This window comes from Zonotrichia leucophrys, chromosome 15 (assembly GCF_028769735.1).
Source record: "Zonotrichia leucophrys gambelii isolate GWCS_2022_RI chromosome 15, RI_Zleu_2.0, whole genome shotgun sequence".
In the NCBI taxonomy this organism is placed as follows: Eukaryota; Metazoa; Chordata; class Aves; order Passeriformes; family Passerellidae; genus Zonotrichia; species Zonotrichia leucophrys.
In genome coordinates, this window is record NC_088185.1 from 13,992,184 (window position 1) to 14,007,099 (window position 14,916).

A 14,916-nucleotide genomic window follows, 5' to 3' on the forward strand; every position below is an offset into this window, starting at 1 on the left:
CCCAGTGTCTCCCAGTTAGGGTTAGGGCACATGGGGATCCACAGACCACCTCCCCTGCCCCCCCCCCCCCCGAACCCCAGCAGGGCAGAGCATCAGCCTGGACACAGACATGACACCAGACTAGCCATGGAAGAAAAAAACACACCAGAGGAACCTTCCCTTCCCTTCCCTTCCCTTCCCTTCCCTTCCCTTCCCTTCCCTTCCCTTCCCTTCCCTTCCCTTCCCTTCCCTTCCCTTCCCTTCCCTTCCCTTCCCTTCCCTTCCCTTCCCTTCCCTTCCCTTCCCTTCCCTTCCCTTCCCTTCCCTTCCGGCAGAGAGGTGCATCTGGACTTCAGTGGGCCAATTCTCCAGAGCGGGGCCAGCATCCTTTTGGGATGCAGCAGTGATGCAGCAGGATTCCCAGACACACTAGCCACCCTAAACAACACTTCCTTGGGGCACTGGGTTCTGGGATAGGTGGAAGGGTAAGCTCTGCCCCACAGTCCAGCTACCCTCCCAAGGTATTTCCAGGGTAGAGAGATCCTGATTCACAGGGGGATATTGTACCAGCATAAATTTGCCACCAGCTGGAAAGCAGCTCCCCAGGGATCTTTGGGATCCTGCTGGGCACTAGCTGAGCAGAAGGCAGGGATGTGTCCTCAAGGCACCAGGCAAAGGCAGGCAGGGAGCACCGATGGGGAGGCTGTGCTGCTCCAGTTGGGATAACCTGGGCGAGACACAGCCATGCTGGGGTGAGTCCAGCAAAGTGCCGTGATGGTGGTGGAGCGACTGGAGCACCTGTACTGTGTGGAGTGGCTGCAGGAGCAGGGTTTGCTGAGGCTGGAGCAGAGGAATTTTCAGGGATCCTGCTAATACACAGGCAGGGAGGGTGCAAGGAGATGAGAATTCGTCTCTTCCCAGTGATGTCCGGTACTGGAAGAAAATGCAATAAGCACAAATTAGGACATGGCAGATTCCTTTGAATATCAAGAAACACCTTTGTACTGTGAGAGTCACGCCTCAGTACAGGTCACAGGAGGAGCTGCCCTGGGGGCTGTGGTGGTTCCATCTTAGGGATCCTCAGTTCTCAAACAGGTGTGATCGTGGGCCACGGGCAGCTTCTGCAGGGGCTGGACAGGACAGTGCTCTGTGTCCCGACTGCACACAGTGGACACTTGAGCAGGGACATGGCTACAGCCTGTGCAGGGCACACACATGGTTGGGGAGGCACAGCACATGGGCATACACTCACACACGAGTGTACACGTGTGCTCAAGGTGAGCGTGCAGGCACCTGTGCACATCTGCACACACACCTGCATCCAGGGTCGTACACGTGAGAGCACACTCGTGAGTGCCCAGGGAGAGAGCGCGTGCGGCGGGGTGCGTGTAACAGGGGGTGCCCGGGATGGCGGGTGCGCCGGACGGGGGCGGTGCCCAGGATGAGGAGCCGGGGTCGGGAGCCCCGGCTGCGTCCCGCCGCTCTGGCCGGGGCGGGGCGGGGCCTGCGCGGCGCCGCGCGGGCCAATCAGCGCCGTGCTCGCAGTCGGGCGCGGGGTTAAAGCCGGGTGCACCGGGGGGGAGGGGGGCGGGGTGACGTGGAGTGGTGCTGGGGATGTGGGCGCGAGCGGTTGTGGTCTGTGCGGCGCTGTGCGCATGCGCGCGCGCTTGGCTCGGCGGGTCCGTGTGCGTGCGGGAGGCGGCGGGCGCGGGCGGCGCGCGGTACGTGGCGTTCCTGAGCGCCGGCTCCGCCGCCGGACCCGCGCTGGTCGAGAGCGTCTGGGCTGCCCCCGGCCGCCTCCGCGCCTGCTGGGCCCGCCGCGATCCGCGCCTCGCCCGCGCCTTCCGTGCCGCCTGCGCGCAACGCCCGCCTGCCGCGCCCGGGGCTGCGCTGCGCGGGGCCCTGTCCGCGCTGTGGCGCCGTCGTGCCGCCTGCACCGACCCCGTGCCGCCGGGACCGCAACGCCGCCGCCGGGGCTGGACGCTGCCAGGAACGCTGTGGTGCGGCGCGGGGAACTCGGCGGGGAACTGGAGCGAGCTGGGTACGAAGCGGCGGGAGGCGGCGGGAGCACCCGGTCTCCCTCCGGCTCATCGGCGCCTCCGCAGGGCTTTTCCGCGGCCCCGACCGGTGCTGTCGGGAGCATGACCAGTGCTGGGCGCAAATCACGGCGCTGCAGTTCAATTACGGCATCCGCAACTATCGCCTGCACACCGTGTCCCACTGCGATTGCGACACCAGGTGAGCCCAGGGCGTGAGGAAACTGGGAGCTTGGGGCCCGCCTTCCTCACCGGTCCCCTGCCCGCAGGTTCCGGCAGTGCCTGCTCGCCATCAACGACACCGTTTCCAACATCATCGGCGTCACATTCTTCAACCTTTTGGAGGTGCCGTGCTTTGTGCTGGAAGAGAGCGAGGAGTGCATCCAGTGGCACTGGTGGGGCGGGTGAGTTCCCGGGGGTGCCCCGGTCCTCAGCGTTTCCTGCCCGGCTCTCTCCTCGGGCACTGACTCGGTTGGTGTGCAGGACCTCACAACACGTGGTGTCCCCAGGTGTGAGCGTTATGGAGTAGTGCCTCTGGCCAGGATGGTGCAGCAGAATCAGTACCACCCTAGTCTACCAGCAGAGGAGAGGGGCAGCCCCACTGTGCAGCCCCCGGGCAAGGGAAGGAATTTCTCTAGAACAGGGCGTAAGCGGTTTCGACAGGAACTGAGGGCAAAGCCTGGGCGCCGCCAGGCAGGGAGACCTAAGACAGCCCAGCAGCCACAGGGCCCAGGTACCCCTGTGTCGGCCAGGGACAAGGCTGAGCTCACAACCAGGCACCCAGCAGTGCAGTGGGGGCTAGAGCCTGGCCGTGCAACAGCATCCACAGTGTCAGGACAGGATTTGCTTGGACCAGAGCAAGGAGCTGGAATCTCAGCACATCCTCGGTGTGGCAGCCTTGGACCCAGCCCAGCCACAGCGCAGTGTGGAGCCACCCCCGTACCAGCTGTGAAGGGGCGCAGGCAGCAGGGTGAGCTGGTACTGTGGGCAGCACGTGCACACCGCAGCTGGGGTGGCCCAAGGCCTCAGGCTGGTGGGGTCATGTGCTGGGGATGCCCATTACCTCCCCACTGTCCTCAGGCCTGGGCAGGGGATGCAGGTGCACCAAGCACCTGCGTAAGTGTGAGCACCAGATTGCAGCCCATGAGGTGAGGTACCAGCTGCACAATGTGGACAGCCGGACACTCTTCCACTGCAACTGCATGCGCAGGTGTGAGTCCAGGAGGAAAAGGCCACTGTGTGCATACAGTTGGGGATCAGAGGAGGTGGGATGCTTGCCCTGGCCAGCACGTGGTGACATGTGCCCTCCTGTGCCTGCAGGCTGGCACGGTGCCTCCACAGGGCAAGGGACTGCAGCGACATGGACTTGGCCGTCCTGGCTGACCGCATCACCATGGACTGCTTTGTGCTAGAGCTGCCTGCTGCCTGCAGCCCAGGCAGGGGGTCACAGCACAGGTAAGTGGGGAAGAGGCCAGGGCCTGGATGGGGCAGGAAACCAGTAGTGCAACATTGGCCCCTGCTACGCTGTGCCACAACCAGGCTGCAGGGCAGGGGCAGTGGATGTTGGTGCTGCAGGGTTAGAGTGATGCTCACAGCTTTGCTTTTCCAGCAGCTGTACCATGATGACCAGGGCTGTGCTTGTACCGGCACAGCAGCTCAAAAAGATTCTAAGACGCTGGGGCCCTCTGCGTGTGAGCTCCAAGGCCAAGCATCTACACTGGAAGACACATGCCAGGGGAGGTACCCTCTGTGAGCAGTGCCAGCATCTGGTTGTAGAGCAGACACCAGCTTAGCCCCACACAGTGCTTTGATGACACCCAAGCAGCACTGCCTTGGGGAGGAAAATGTGCTGTGCGGCAGCTGGGAGCTGCTTGGGGTCTGGTCCTCAAGTCAAAGGATGGCACTGAGCATGGCTGTTGGCATGACAGCATGGAGCTGGGGACCACAGCCAGAGCAGGCAGAGGGACTGACAAGCCTCTCAAGGAGTATCATCCATGAGTATCAAAAGCAAGAGGAAAGAAATAGGAGGTCTCAGGAAAGAGGGAACTCATTGTCCTTCCCTGGTGTGCTCTGGGGCAGGGAGGATGGCAGGGCACCCCACCCCTAGATTGGTGACCCTTCAACTGGGGGGCCTGAGCAGTGAGGTGTAATCCTGACCCTCTTGCCCAGGCAGGGTAGGAGGGTTGAGGTCAGTACCTGAATGCAGCAGAAAAAATAAAGGGTGGGTGGTCAGAGCATGGTATATGGTACAAGAGTTGAGCTTGCTGTCCCCTCTTGACACTGTGGCCCCCACCCCAGGGGTGATCCTGCCCCCAGCAGTGAGCACAGTGCAGCTGGGGTGGGCAGGATCATTTATTTTGTCACTTGCACTATGTTCAGGCTGAGGCACAGTAGTAGAGCAGGGAAGGAGGGAGCAAGCATTGATCTCCGATCTCCAGGCTACCCTGTGGTGGTCCTTGCTCTGTGCCTGTCACCATTTCTACCAGAGCCCTGCCCTGGCCTTTTGTGCCACCTCAGGTGTGAGGCCAGCACTCCTCCCATGGGACAAGAGTCCTGCACTTGGAAGTTCCGTGAGAGGTTTCCCAAACCGCATTAGACCAAATTTGCCCACCCTCCCCTGTGTGGTCACCTCACAGCCCAGGGCAGGAGCTTGGGCTGTGGGGGGCAGCAAGGAGGGGGCCTCTACCTGCCAGGCACACAACAGGGGTGAGGAGTCACTGCAATAAATAAGGGAGGGGGTGTCTCAGCAGGGAAGTGGCAGAGGAAAGCACACAGCAAGCGCGCTATGGGGAGGAGGAAGGGAGCCACTGCATCAGCGGCCCATGGCACAGCTCTGTCTGTCCAGTTCCTGGGGGCTCTGCCCCTCCTTTGGGGAGGGGCCACAGCCTGGGGGGCAGGTGGTGCTCATTCTCCGGCAGGGATAATAGCCCTGGTCTGCGCTCTCCTGCCGCCGGCCCAGGGCCTGGTCAATCATCTCCAGACGCAGTGCAGGCAGCAGGCCCAGGTTCCGGGGGTCAGCCCTGCTCAGGGAGCTGTCAGCAGAGACACGCCGGAGGCCACTTTGCTCCTGCACAGTCTGGTAGAACGGGCTGCTGTCTGGGCTCTCAGCTGCCTGTCCCAGCTCCTTGCTTTTAACTTCATGGTGCCCCAGGTCTTCATGGGGCAGATGGATGGTGGGGATACTCCTGGGGAGGCTGCAACGGCTCTGGGGTGAGGGACTGCGGCTTGTACCCCTGTCCCGGCTTGATGGCCGCAGGATGAGGCCCTGGAACTTGGCCAGGCTGGGGCTTCGGCTCCGGTGACGTTTCATCTTGCCCGGGCTGGGACTACGGGATTTGGGAGCCAGGAGGACAAGTGTACTGTCATCCTCTTCTGAGCTGCTGCCTGAGCTGTCTGTAGAGCTGCTGCCCTCCTCTGACCTGGGTAGGGAAATCTGCGCCCCTGCATCAGCACTGCTAGCTGACCCTCACAGGGGACTGTTGGGTACCACACCAGCTGGCCTCCCCCATCCAGAGACACCCCCCTCTGCCATATCCATCCCCCCTCACCTCTTGGCTGTGCTCACCTGGAAGGGCTCAGTCACACCAGCGATGCTACTGGAGGTGTTGCTGTAGTATCCAAGGATGTACTCTCCATTCCCCTTGGGCAGTGCTTCCTCAGAGAACATCACCTGCAGCCCAGAGACACCTGATGGGCACCAGGATTGGCACAGGGGTGCCCCCCCCGCTACCTCCAACCCCAGCCAAAAGCACAAATCTCTGCTGCCAATACCATGAGCCTGCCCCATACTCAGCAAAAAGCAATAACGAGGTGCCTGCCTCCCCCATCCAGGGGCACAAAGGGGCGATTATCCCTCTAGTGTGGGGCAGAAGTGCCAGCAAGACAGCAGGGCTGGCCCCAGCTCACCTGTGCACACAGCTGCTTCTCCAGGCAGCGCTCCCCATCATCACTCCTGGCCCAGACATAGGACACATAGTCTTTAGGGTGCCGAAACCCCACCTGTGCACAGTACATGGGACAATACAAGTGAGTGGGACAATGTGAGCCCCACTCAGCACAGTTACTCTTCAGTCTCCTGTTGCTCAGCTGGCTCTGCTCACAGAGGGTGACCCAAAGCTGCCTTGCACCCCCCTGCAGGTGTGCCCTGGGGTGCTGTGGGGCCCACAGAGCAGGGGGAAGGAGAAACTGCTGGACCAGAGCCTCCTGAAGCAGGACCACATCATGATGCTAGGGGAAGGGAGGGCACAGCTCTATGCCCTCACCATGTTCACCTGGGGGGTAACTCAGAAGGGACCCCACAGTGCTGTGCAGTGCTCCCCACTCCCTCCAGCCCCAGCAGCCCCCAAGCCCCTACCCGGTAGAGTCCTATCCAGTCCCAGGAGCTCCGGTGGAAGCCAACAGCCATCTTGTACCTGACAACTGCTTGCTCAGGCTTGCTCCACTCATCAGCCACATAAATCTCAACCAGGGGCTTGTCCACCTTGGAAGCAAACTACCAGAGAAAGGGCATGGCAAACAGCTGCCTCTGCTCCCCAGGGACCCCATGCACAGTCCCACTGCAGCCCCCAGTAAGAGGCAAGGTAGCTGAGCTCGCCAAACCGGAGTAAGCTCCCCACACAAGGCTGGACATTCCACCCCTGCAGCTCCTGCCTGTGTTCCCAGCAGCCCTGGACAGTGCTCACCTGCACGGCAAAGATGGCAGCTACTGGCTTGTGGTCGCTGACGGTGTATTCCATGTGACTGCAGTAGCACAGCTGGCTCACTGACAGCACACCCTGGCTGGGCCGGTGCCCACCTGTGCCCAACCCCTTGCTGGGAGGTTTTATCTTCCACAGGATGCGGTCAGTCCAGGCAGGTTTTCGCTTCTTGGCACTGCAGGGCACAGAAGAGCATCTCTTGCCTGGCAGGGGCAGTGGGCTCTGATCCAAACTGCCTCCCCCTGGCACTATGGCGCAGAGAATGTGGCTCATCCTGGCACTCAGCACAGCTGCTGGGGCAGACCTGTGCTGGTAGCAGTGCTGCTGTCACATCACAGTCCAGCCTGTGCCCACCCCAGCACAGCTGCTCTCCCCACCCATCCACACCAGCACCTACACTGGCTCTGAGCCCCCGAGCTCCTGCATCTCTCAGCCCCACCTCATGCCCAGCTCTGCTCTCCTACCTGCTGTCATACTTGTTGGTGCCCACATCAAACTTGAAAGTGGGTGGGAAGTTCAGGGGTCCCTCCTGGAAGCCTCTGAGAACAGGCCATGTGCTTTTGGCAATGTTCAGCTGTGGGGAAGAGAGCACATCAAGGAGCACAGCAACCTCCATAGCCAGACCCCTCCGCAAATCCTGCCATAATCTCCCCACCCTCACACACTGTGAAATCCCAGTCCCATTCCTGCCAGCTCCCACAGCTCTCAGGGTTTGTCTATGCCAGCAGCTAGTCTGTAGACTCAATGCCTCAGCTCTCCTTCACACACTCATGAGGGAAGTGTGCCCAGCTCCATCCAGACTGACCTGGGATTCTGCCGTCCCTTCCTCCCCCAGAGACATGAGAGCCAGGGCTCTTTGTGTCCTACGGGTTGCAAGAGGACATGCCCTGACCAACAGCCACGTGGGCAGTTTTGGGGAGTGTCGATCACTGCTAGGGTTCCAGTGTAGGCTGGCAGCCCACCCATCCCTCACCTGATCCTTCTCCCAGAGCTGGCTCAGGACATTGCTGTCAATGGCATACTTCACAAAACAGATGTCCAGGCTCTCAATGCGGAAATTGAGGTCCCCAAACCAGAACACGAGGCTGTGGATGGCAGCAAGGGCAACGGGCTGAAAGGGCTGAGGCTACCAGAGCCAGGGACAGCAGGGGTAAGATGTCCCCAGCCTGGGGGCAGCCTTAGCCCACAGCACAGGTGCTCTTGGGAACACTGGCACAAGTCACTGCTCAGCCAGCAGCCTGGCCAACTGCCAGGATTCTGTAGGTAGGACCAAGTACCATTGGCCAAATGGGCCAGACTTCCCCAAACTGAAACCAAGGGTGGAAATTTCCACATGAGGCACCTGTTGGATTCAGATCACAAAGCCAGGACACAGGGACAGAGCTAGGCCCTCTGACTGGTCCCAAACCCCAAGAGTGCTAGTAAGGCAGGAACTGTACCCTGAATGTGGTGAGACCAAGACCCCTCTATAAACACCTACCCCACCATGCTGAGTCCATGCTAGGCCAGCTCTGCAGGCAAGACCTAATCTCCAAGCTGTTCTGGGATGCAGGGGAGACCCCACACCCTACATGGAGGTGGTCAAGGACTGGGACTGGCACTAGAGCCCAGACTGGGAAGCAAAGTGGTGGGGTACGCACTCATGGTCCAGGATGCCGTTGGCCACAGGCCCCTCAAACTGCTGCATGTGCAGTATGGTGGCAAAGTCCTCCTTGCGCTGCTCCGCCTTTTCCAGGTGTGCTGGCAGGTGGCAGTTCAGGAAGCAGACCATGTGGCCGAAGATGGAGAGACGAACACTCACCCCACCCTTGTTGCCCTGCACCGAGAGGATCCCATGACTCCTTGGGAAGCCAGCCCCTTGCAATCTCCCCCCAGGGCCATACTCACCCAGTATCCCCCCAGCCCTGTCCTGGTGCAGTCTGTCTGGATGTCCTGAAGGAAGGGCAGGTGGTAGTACTTGGCAAACACCAGCAGGATCACACCTTGCATCCTCACTGTGCTGACCTGGAATTGGAGCAAGGGCTGGAGTAGGATGGTAGAGAGCCTGGGGACAAGGGGACAACTCCCCTCACTCCAGGCCATGAGGCAGTACCTCCACCCTTTGTGTGCCACTCCATCCTACAGGTGACTAACAGCACATTTGGCTCAGAGATCTGTGCATACCCTCCTGAGCACTGACAGCCAAACCTGAACCTCAGTGATGCTGGGCTTACATATGTTCTGAGGCAAATGCCTTGGGGAGCTGAGCCTGTCTGGGGGAGCTGAGCCTGCCCTGAGTCTTGCAGGCTGTTGCCAGCTGCACCAGCCAGTTCCCACATTTACCTCCTCACCCTGGTTCAATGCAGGGGGCAACATAAAGCTACCCCAAAGCACCAGAGGGGAAGCATAAGCACAGGAAAGGCAGCTGGGTGACACAAGCCAAACAACTTGCTCGGTGAGATGCAGCAGCAGTCCCTGCGACCTGGATGGCTGCAGGCTGTCCCTCCAGCCAGCTCTCCCCCTGCACCTCCCTCCCAGCTTTCTATTCCTGTGTCCCACCTGCCTGGCAGGCAGAGAGAACACCAGCAGCCAACTCCTTCAGGACTCCTTACCAGGATGAAGTGGAAGGGGCTTAGTACATCCATGAAGAGTTCACTCCACTGATCTGTGAAGAGGGCATCCTTCAAGCGTTTGTTTATCTTTGAGTTTACCTCCTGCAGCCTGAGAGGAAATGTACAGGTCCTTCAGCCACACCAGGAAACCATCTGTGTCCCAGTTAGTGAGAACTTGGGAGAGGTGCCAAAGCACAATGCTGGGCAGCAGGACAGGGTGGGAAGGGCAGTTCAAGGGAAGACACTGATTTTGGAGCACAAACCAGCCATGTCCTAGCTCCAGTGATTCTGGGCCATGTGGTGGCAGGAGGCACAAGTGGCCCTGAATCCAGGAGGCTTTGGTCCTTTCTAAAGCAGAAGCAGTTAAGCTGCACAGGGTTGAGCAGAAGCCTAAAGCCCATCTCGGTGTGCAGGAGGGGCTTATGGGGCCTTTCAGTCTCTACAGAGAAGTCATGTCCCAACAGCACAAGGTGTCCAGATGTATTTGAGCTGCATAGCTCAGAGCAGCAGCAACCAGAAAGCTAATAGTGCTCCTCCTAGCTGAGCAATTAATGAAGAGAAGGAAAAATGTCCACAGAGAACAGCACAATCAGGAAATGTCTTGCCTAAAAAAATTGAGCGCTTGGAGCACAAAGACACAGGTCAGAGCAAGGACACAGCTAGGCAGAGATGCCAGGAAGTAACCAGTAGCAGGACACCCTGCCCTGGCCAGAACATGGTCCCAGCAGGTCCCTAACTATCAGCTACACCCCTCACCCCATCCATCCAGCTCAGGTTGACCTCTGCCACCCACACAGATCCATTCCACTGGCCTGTAAGGCTGAGGGGACTGAGAGGCTGGCTCCAACACAACGAGCTGGCTCCAACATAGCTCCAGCAGTGTCAGCCTTTACATCCTTCTGCCCCTGCAGCTGGGAGCTCGGGGGCAGTCCTGGAGGCAGATCCAGCTTTAAGACCTCATACCTATAGGCAGAGGCTGCTTCCTGCACCCTGTGCAAAGACAGCACATCCCTGGCCATAGTAGGAATTCATACACCGCTGCAGTCCTCAAGGGACAGCCACCCTCACCTCACCAGCCTCAGCACAGTGCTGTGGTACTGCCCTGTCAGCAGATCTGTGTACCAGGGGCATGGAGCCAATCCAGCCTCGGGAGAACAGATCTATGCCCTTGATGCCTGCATACCACATGCAAAAGCACAGAGGAGGAGAATGCTCCCAGAGGACTTGGCGAGGTGAGTCAAATGCCTTGACAGACCTGACCCAAGGACTGCCACAACTCACAGCAAGAGCAGGGCTAACTTGGTCCAGCATACTCATCAGGCTTGATGAGTATTCAAGTCTAATCAGTACTCAAGGGTTTCAGTTCCTCTCAGCACTCCCATTTTACCCGGAGCTGATTCTCCATCATTTTTTCTGACATGCTATCATTTGTGATGCACACCCCTCCCTGCTCCCCATGCCCCAAGGGAGGCTGGGGCTGCAGCTCTTCCATTCCTTGTCCCCCAGGGCTTTTGGGGATTCCTTGAAAAGGGAATTCGCCAGAGGGGGAAGGGGAAGAAAAAGGAGGAGCTGCACCTCATCTTCTTACCCAATGGCGATCATGTCCACATCGTTTGTCTCGCCCGTGTTGAGGTGCAGCAGGGATGTCACATCATTTGGGGGCATGGCTGTACCTACGTTCCAGGTGACCACTGTGATGCTTGGGAGGACAAAGAAAGAACAGGCTAGCATGAAGGCTCGGACGGGTTCCTTGTAACCCTGTTCAGCCCCCAGATCCACCAAAGAAGCTTTTTGCTGGCAACAGAAGTAGCCAGGGCTGAAGCTTAGTCATGGCATATATACAAGGTCCTTAATTCCTGTATGAGAGAGACAGATCCTTCCCTCCAAGATCTGCACCTGATATTGTAGAAACCAACACAAAGAGCCCTTGTCTTCATCACCACTAGCAAACACAGGCAGACTTCGAAACAGAGTGTCTCTGGAAAACCCCCCCTTCCCCAGGAAGGCTCAGGCTCCTGGGGAAAGGACCCGGATCTCAGTTTCCAGCCCCTGCCAGCCACAAAGGCCAGGGCAGCGCATGTGACAGCAGTGCTGCAACCCCGCAGCGGTGTCCTTCACCAACGCAAAGCGACATCCGTCACGACACATTAATGCCCTTGCGCAACGGGCACCAGCAAAGGGCCCGCAGGCTCTTTTGGTAGTGACAGGAGCCTCAGTCACTGGGGAGACGATTCAATAGGGAAGGACAGCAGCGCCACGCTAGCCCCGGTGCTCGGGGACAGCGGGGGCAGGTAGCACTCACTCCACAGTCGGTGACTCTATCACGACATCCTGCACGAACAGTGCGCGCCAGACACCCTACCCGCCGGGATCTTGCCTGCAGCCCCACATCCCATCCTGCTGAATCCGCCGCAGCGGGCAGAAGGGGCCCTGAAGAAGCGGGTGCTGCTCCCACGGCACTGCGAGCCCCGTCCCCGCGAGCGCCCCGCGGCCCCACTCACCGGAACGCGCCGTCCTCCGGGGTTCGTCCCGGGCAGTCCGGCAGCAGATCGCAGACGTCGCTGGGGCCGAGACGACCGAGGGGCCGGGCGAGGACGGGCAGCTCTCCCGGCTCCGCTCGGGGGCTCAGGCCCGCCCACCCGCCGGCAATGAACTCACTGGAGACGGCCTTGGGCAGCGTGGGGGCGCGGGGCACGGCGGGGCCCGCCCAGGCCGCGATGTGGTCGCTGGACTCCGCTTTGGGCAGCATCTCCCGCCGCTCCGGCGGGGCTGGCGCGGGGAAGGTGACCCGGCCGGGGGCTGCCGGGGACGGGGGGCCGCCCGGGCCGGGGGACAGCAAGGCCGGCAGCGGGAGACCCTCAGGCGGGATATGGGCCTGAGGTCGCTCCTCGGTTCCTGTGCGCCGCGGGCAGCCATTCCCGAAGCCCTGCCCGTCCGGTCGGGAGCTCCTACGGCCGCCCGGGACGCCGCCGCCGAGGAAAGGCGCCGCCGAAACCCCAGCGTCGGGCGGGAGCCGAACCGCGCTCCCGGGGCCGCGCGGGGGGCCGGGCCGAGACCCCGCGCCGGAGGCCGAGCCCCGGTCGGCGCTGCCGCGCCGAGCCGGGTCCATCGGCAGGAGGAGACCGGAGCGGCCCCGGCCCCGGCCTCGACCCGGCCCCGCGCACCTTTCGGCCCCGCCCCGTGACGTATCCACACAGTGACGTCACGCCCGCCACCTGCGCGGCGCCTCAGAGGCGCAGGAGCGGCCCCGCCCCTCGCGCACCTGCCGCCCCGCCCTGCTCACGTGACGGCCCGTGCCTCGTCCCGTGCGCCGCTCGAAAGCCTTTCCTGCGTGTGCCTGCCCCTGCTCACCCGTCCCTGCGTGTGCACACCTGTTCTTGTGCACAAACACCTGCCCCTGCACACCTGTTCTTGTGCACGAACACCTGTCCTTGCACACCCGTCCCTGCGTGTGCACACCTGTTCTTGTGCACAAACACCTGCCCCTGCATACCTGTTCCTGTGCACGAACACCTGTCCTTGCACACCTGTCCTTGCAAGTGCACATTTGTCCTTGCTCATGCACATCTCCCCCTGCAAATGAATGCCTGCCCTGGTGCATTACTGTGTATATGACTGTTCACCACTGAAGCTGTTCTGTCAGCTTTTGCCAGATGTATTTGTGGTCTGCTGCAGAGTGTTTGCATTGTTGGTGAGCACACACACCCTCGGGCAGTTGTGTGTGAGTGTGTTTGTGTGTGGTGTTGTGTCTGGCCGTGTGTGTATTTACAAATGTGCTGTGTGTGCTGCATGTGCATCTCTGTGTGTGTACTGGTCTGTGTGTGCAGCTGCGTGTGTAGCTGGGGATGTGTGTGCCTCTTTGTGCAGCTGTGTGTATGTGGCTTTGTGTGTAGGTGCTGCTGTACCTGTGTGTGGCAGTGCCCATGTGCTCCAGTGAAGAAGCACTTTGTACAGGCAGGTCTGAACACCTGCACTTGGGGTGCACACATACACAGGAGTCTGGGTGACAGGTTTATCCTCATCCTGTGCCTGCTACAGCGTCTGGGGAAGGCTGAAGATTGAGGAGGAGAAAGACCCAGGTGAATTAAGGAGTGAGGCAGAGGAAGATACTGGCCAGAGAGTATAAGATCCTTGGATTGCCATGGGATTCAGTCAGGAGCCAAAGGAACTGTGGGAAGTCCCTGCCATCGTGGAGGGGCACTTGCAAATAATTTGTGATCAGTAGTGGCAACTGGGAAAGGACTGAGCAGAGTCGATATCAGCAGTATCAGTCGATACTGCTCTGCACTGGACACAGCACTCCAGGGGTGGCCTCATAGGAGCCTCTGTGACCTCCTGTGGCCTGCTGACAGCACCCCCAATGCAGCTCAGGATGTCATTCACCTGCTTTGCCCCGAGGACATGGTGAGCTCATGGTCAGTGAGGGTCAGGGTGTGCAGGGTTGTGGGGGTGGGGTGTGTGTGTGTGTGTTGGTGTGTGCTGTTGGTGTGTATGTGTTGCTGTGTGGTGCTGTCGTTGGTATGTGTTGTTTCTGTGTCTGTCAGTGCAATACTGTGTTCTGTGTGTATGAGCAGTTGTTTGTGTTGCTCTGTGTGTTGGTGCTGTTGGCGTGTATTGCTCTGTGTGTTGGTGTTGTTGGTCTCTGTGTGTTGATCTGTGCTCTACTGGTGTGTGTTGCTGTGTGTGTGTGGTGCCATTGGTCTGTGTGGTGCCAGCCTGTGCAGATTGTGTGTGTGTTGGTGTCCTTGGTCTCCATGTGTCAATCTGTGCTGCTGTGTGTGGTGCTGTTGGTGGTGCTGTTGGTCTCTGTGTGTCAGTCTGTGCACGGTCACTGTGTGTTGCTGTGTGTGTGATGCTGTTGGTCTGTGTGGTGCCCATCTGTGCACGGTTGGTGTGGTGGGTTTCAGGGCTGGCTAAATGCCAGGGCACTTATTAGAATTTCCTTATTAATTTCCTGCTGTGACATAGGATTAGGAGGAAGGCAAAGCAGACTTAAACTTGAAAAGGGTATAAAGAAAAGTTTATAATAGTAACTAAAAGAAAGAATAGTAAGAATGATAATAAAATTTGTAGAATATTTCTCCCCCCATAACCTTTTCTTTCTCTCTAACAATGTACAGAAACAATTCAGTCAGTTTATTACTTTTAGAATAGTCTTTCTTCAGTTTACTTAGGGAGAGAAGTCTCTCATTAATATATGAAGACTGGTCTATAAGAAAACAGTTCTCTCCTGCCTTTGAATTTCTATGAATAGTAGCCACCAGGAAAATCTGCAATTGTGAAGTCCTTCTCATTTTTTACAGCTTCTCCCACAGCTGTGTTTATGGGCCATGTCAACTTATGGGGTACTGTTTTAAAGATGAGCTGCTTAAGAGCAAAAGTTCTCTTAATCTGTCATTGAAATCATAATTTCTGGGAATAGAGGTCTTCTCCCTGGGGGCACAGGGTCTTCATCACTCTTTTCTCTCTCTCTGTATAAACTTCTTATGGGATCACAGCTAGTTTAACATCTGCTTACTTTAGCACAGAGGCCTTTGCTAGATATCTACCATTTGAACGATTCATCTCCCTGGACTTTTCAATGCATTACAGGGAAAAAGAGCCTGATGTATC

The 14,916-nt window shown here is 58.9% G+C and overlaps 2 protein-coding genes across 6 annotated transcripts; one reads left to right on the top strand and one right to left on the bottom strand.

Annotated features, from left to right (window-relative positions):
* Positions 1-453: 453 nt before the first annotated feature.
* Positions 454-12,477, bottom strand: INPP5J (inositol polyphosphate-5-phosphatase J). Of its 5 annotated transcripts, none has more exons than XM_064727316.1 (12): positions 11,805-12,477; positions 10,892-11,002; positions 9,304-9,412; positions 8,600-8,716; positions 8,353-8,528; positions 7,686-7,797; positions 7,177-7,286; positions 6,698-6,887; positions 6,370-6,507; positions 5,922-6,014; positions 5,581-5,685; positions 454-912 (listed from the first exon to the last, which is right to left on the bottom strand). In XM_064727316.1, exons 1-12 carry the CDS (start codon positions 12,410-12,412, stop codon positions 610-612), a joined length of 2,172 nt encoding a protein of 723 aa, XP_064583386.1. In that variant the 5' UTR covers positions 12,413-12,477; the 3' UTR covers positions 454-609. The 5 variants fall into 5 exon arrangements, with proteins under 5 accessions (XP_064583386.1, XP_064583387.1, XP_064583384.1 ...); XM_064727317.1 differs by lacking the exon at positions 454-912 and adding an exon at positions 4,350-5,341 and having other exon boundaries at positions 11,805-12,476; XM_064727314.1 differs by lacking the exon at positions 454-912 and adding an exon at positions 4,350-5,448 and having other exon boundaries at positions 11,805-12,475.
* Positions 1,594-4,292, top strand: PLA2G3 (phospholipase A2 group III). The gene is made up of 7 exons (XM_064727319.1): positions 1,594-2,020; positions 2,085-2,217; positions 2,285-2,419; positions 2,525-2,985; positions 3,096-3,225; positions 3,336-3,470; positions 3,628-4,292. The coding sequence occupies exons 1-7, from the start codon at positions 1,594-1,596 to the stop codon at positions 3,806-3,808; spliced, it is 1,602 nt and encodes a 533-aa protein (XP_064583389.1). The 3' UTR covers positions 3,809-4,292.
* Positions 12,478-14,916: the final 2,439 nt, after the last annotated feature.

Coding starts and splice junctions, on each gene's coding strand:
- PLA2G3 (XM_064727319.1), top strand. CDS start 1,594: ATGTGGGCGCGAGCGGTTGTGGTCTGTGCGGCGCTGTGCGCATGCGCG. Junction 2,420..2,524: donor CAGTGGCACTGGTGGGGCGG/GTGAGTTCCCGG, acceptor TGGTGTCCCCAG/GTGTGAGCGTTATGGAGTAG. Junction 3,471..3,627: donor GGCAGGGGGTCACAGCACAG/GTAAGTGGGGAA, acceptor CTTTTCCAGCAG/CTGTACCATGATGACCAGGG.
- INPP5J (XM_064727314.1), bottom strand. CDS start 12,412: ATGGACCCGGCTCGGCGCGGCAGCGCCGACCGGGGCTCGGCCTCCGGC. Junction 8,717..9,303: donor GCCCCTTCCACTTCATCCTG/GTAAGGAGTCCT, acceptor CTCCAATTCCAG/GTCAGCACAGTGAGGATGCA. Junction 7,798..8,352: donor AACGGCATCCTGGACCATGA/GTGCGTACCCCA, acceptor TGCCATCCACAG/CCTCGTGTTCTGGTTTGGGG.